This window comes from Colias eurytheme, chromosome 15, assembly GCF_061535395.1.
Source record: "Colias eurytheme isolate Ceu_HAF_F1 chromosome 15, ilColEury1 Martin Lab GWU primary, whole genome shotgun sequence".
Lineage (NCBI taxonomy): Eukaryota > Metazoa > Arthropoda > Insecta > Lepidoptera > Pieridae > Colias > Colias eurytheme.
The window spans coordinates 1642296-1644169 of NC_142994.1; the positions used below are offsets into that span (position 1 = coordinate 1642296).

Below are 1874 nucleotides of genomic sequence, written 5' to 3' on the forward strand. Positions count from 1 at the left end.
ATCAATGGGTTTTTGTATGATTGCGTGTTTAAGTTATTGTTTTTATCTTAACCAAGTTTAATTCGGCATAAGTTGAAAACTTCAACAGAAGTAACATAACACATATTCATATAGGTAATGTTCACCGATTCGATGATGAGAAATCGTCCTTAGTAATAAATTTATCACCGCATTTTGGTGCCTCTACTTGCTTTATAATAGAGTAAACAAAAATAACACTTTCAAGTCTTTTTTTAACGTAACTAAAACGTCAAAAGCGAACGCTCAATAAATCGCATGACACACCGTCGATACATAATTCACGAAAGCTCAAAGTGATGCCCCGTGACGTCCCCAGTAATTTAACAATTTTATATCGAGCAGAGTGAAACGAGTATGATTTGCTAAGACATGCTAATGGAAGGCTAATTGCCTGTAAAAACTGCCACTTGCCTTAATGTTGTAGGCAGGGGGCTGGTTGTGGATTTTAGGGGACTGTCGTATATGCGAAATTGCCTACTCTTGTATTCTGTTTGGGTATGAAAAGATTGCGTTGATTTTTTTACGAGTGTATTTAAACGGGTAAGTATGTATATTCTTGCTATCTTTATTGAGGATTAACTATCATACATGTAATTATTAATCATAAAAGTAAACAGGCTTTACTTCTCAATATTTGTTTCAATTTATAACATACCTTTAAGTTAATTAAGACCTGATGAACTATTATTATTTATTTATTAACTAAAGAATAAAGAAAATCAGCCATGCTAATTTCTCGAACCACATTGAAATAATCTTTGTTTTTCAAAGAACTGTTAATCGATAAATATAATTTAAATATAAGTATTGCAATCGGCTCCTGACTTACTTGACTTAAGGTCCTATGGCCCCTATGTGGGGCAGAGGGCGTCCACAGTGCGCCGCCATCGCGTTCGGTCTTGGGCTACGCTCTTCAGCTCCGGCCACGTCAAACCAATCGCCCTAGCCTCCGCTGCCACGGAACGACGCCAGGATTGTCTAGGTCGGCCACGCTTTCTTTTTCCTTGCGGAGTCCACTCCAGGGCTTGCGTGGGTATATGTAAGGTGTCCCTTCTAAGAGTGTGGCCAATCCATGTCCATTTACGGCGTAAGATTTGGAGGTAAATCGGTGTCTCGTGGCAGCGTTCCAATAGGTGGTCATTGGAGATCTTATCAGGCCTGTGAATTCTCAGAATTTGTCGGAGGCAGCGGTTGACAAAGACCTGAATTTTCTGCGAGATATCTTTGGTGACTCTCCACGTTTCACTCTCATATAAGAGGACAGTCTTAACGTTGGAGCGAAATATTTTAAATTTCACTCCACGTGTTAGCACTTCCGACTGCCATATGGGTCGTAGCTGCGCGAAGGTTGCCCTAGCTTTGGCGATTCTCGAAGTGATGTCCTCTTCGGTACCTCCAGTATTGGACACAACACTGCCAAGATACGTGAATTGCTGGACACGCTTTATTTGCTCTGGTCCCAGCGTCAGCGGTTGCTGATTTGTTCCCTCAGTGCGCATTTCCTGGGCTCCTACACTATAGCTAATGTTGCTTGACATCTGTGAACAAAAGACAGGCTGTAACTTTCTAATTCGATAATAACATTGTAACTTTGGAAATACTGAAAGGGCTAACATTTTATGTACCTATGGTTGCTAGGTTTTAAATAGCTATGAATAATTGCAGATAGTATTCATAGTTGTATATCATGTTGTACCGTATAGGATAGATAATATCGCCTCTCAACTGAACCTAAAAATAAAACAATATCTATTCCAGACAACGTATTTGACTACATTTTTAAGTAACAATCAATTTTAAAATAATTTTTAAGTAGCAATCAATTTCAAAATAAAATTGAGTCTGAGTTTCAA

At 38.8% G+C, this 1874-nt stretch overlaps 1 protein-coding gene across 1 annotated transcript; it reads right to left on the minus strand.

The window, feature by feature from the left end:
• Window positions 1-872: 872 nt before the first annotated feature.
• LOC149902131 (uncharacterized) lies at window positions 873-1559 on the minus strand. Its single transcript, XM_090110219.1, has one exon. The coding sequence runs from the start codon at window positions 1557-1559 to the stop codon at window positions 873-875; it is 687 nt and encodes a 228-aa protein (XP_089966345.1).
• Between the last annotated feature and the right edge of the window lie 315 nt (window positions 1560-1874).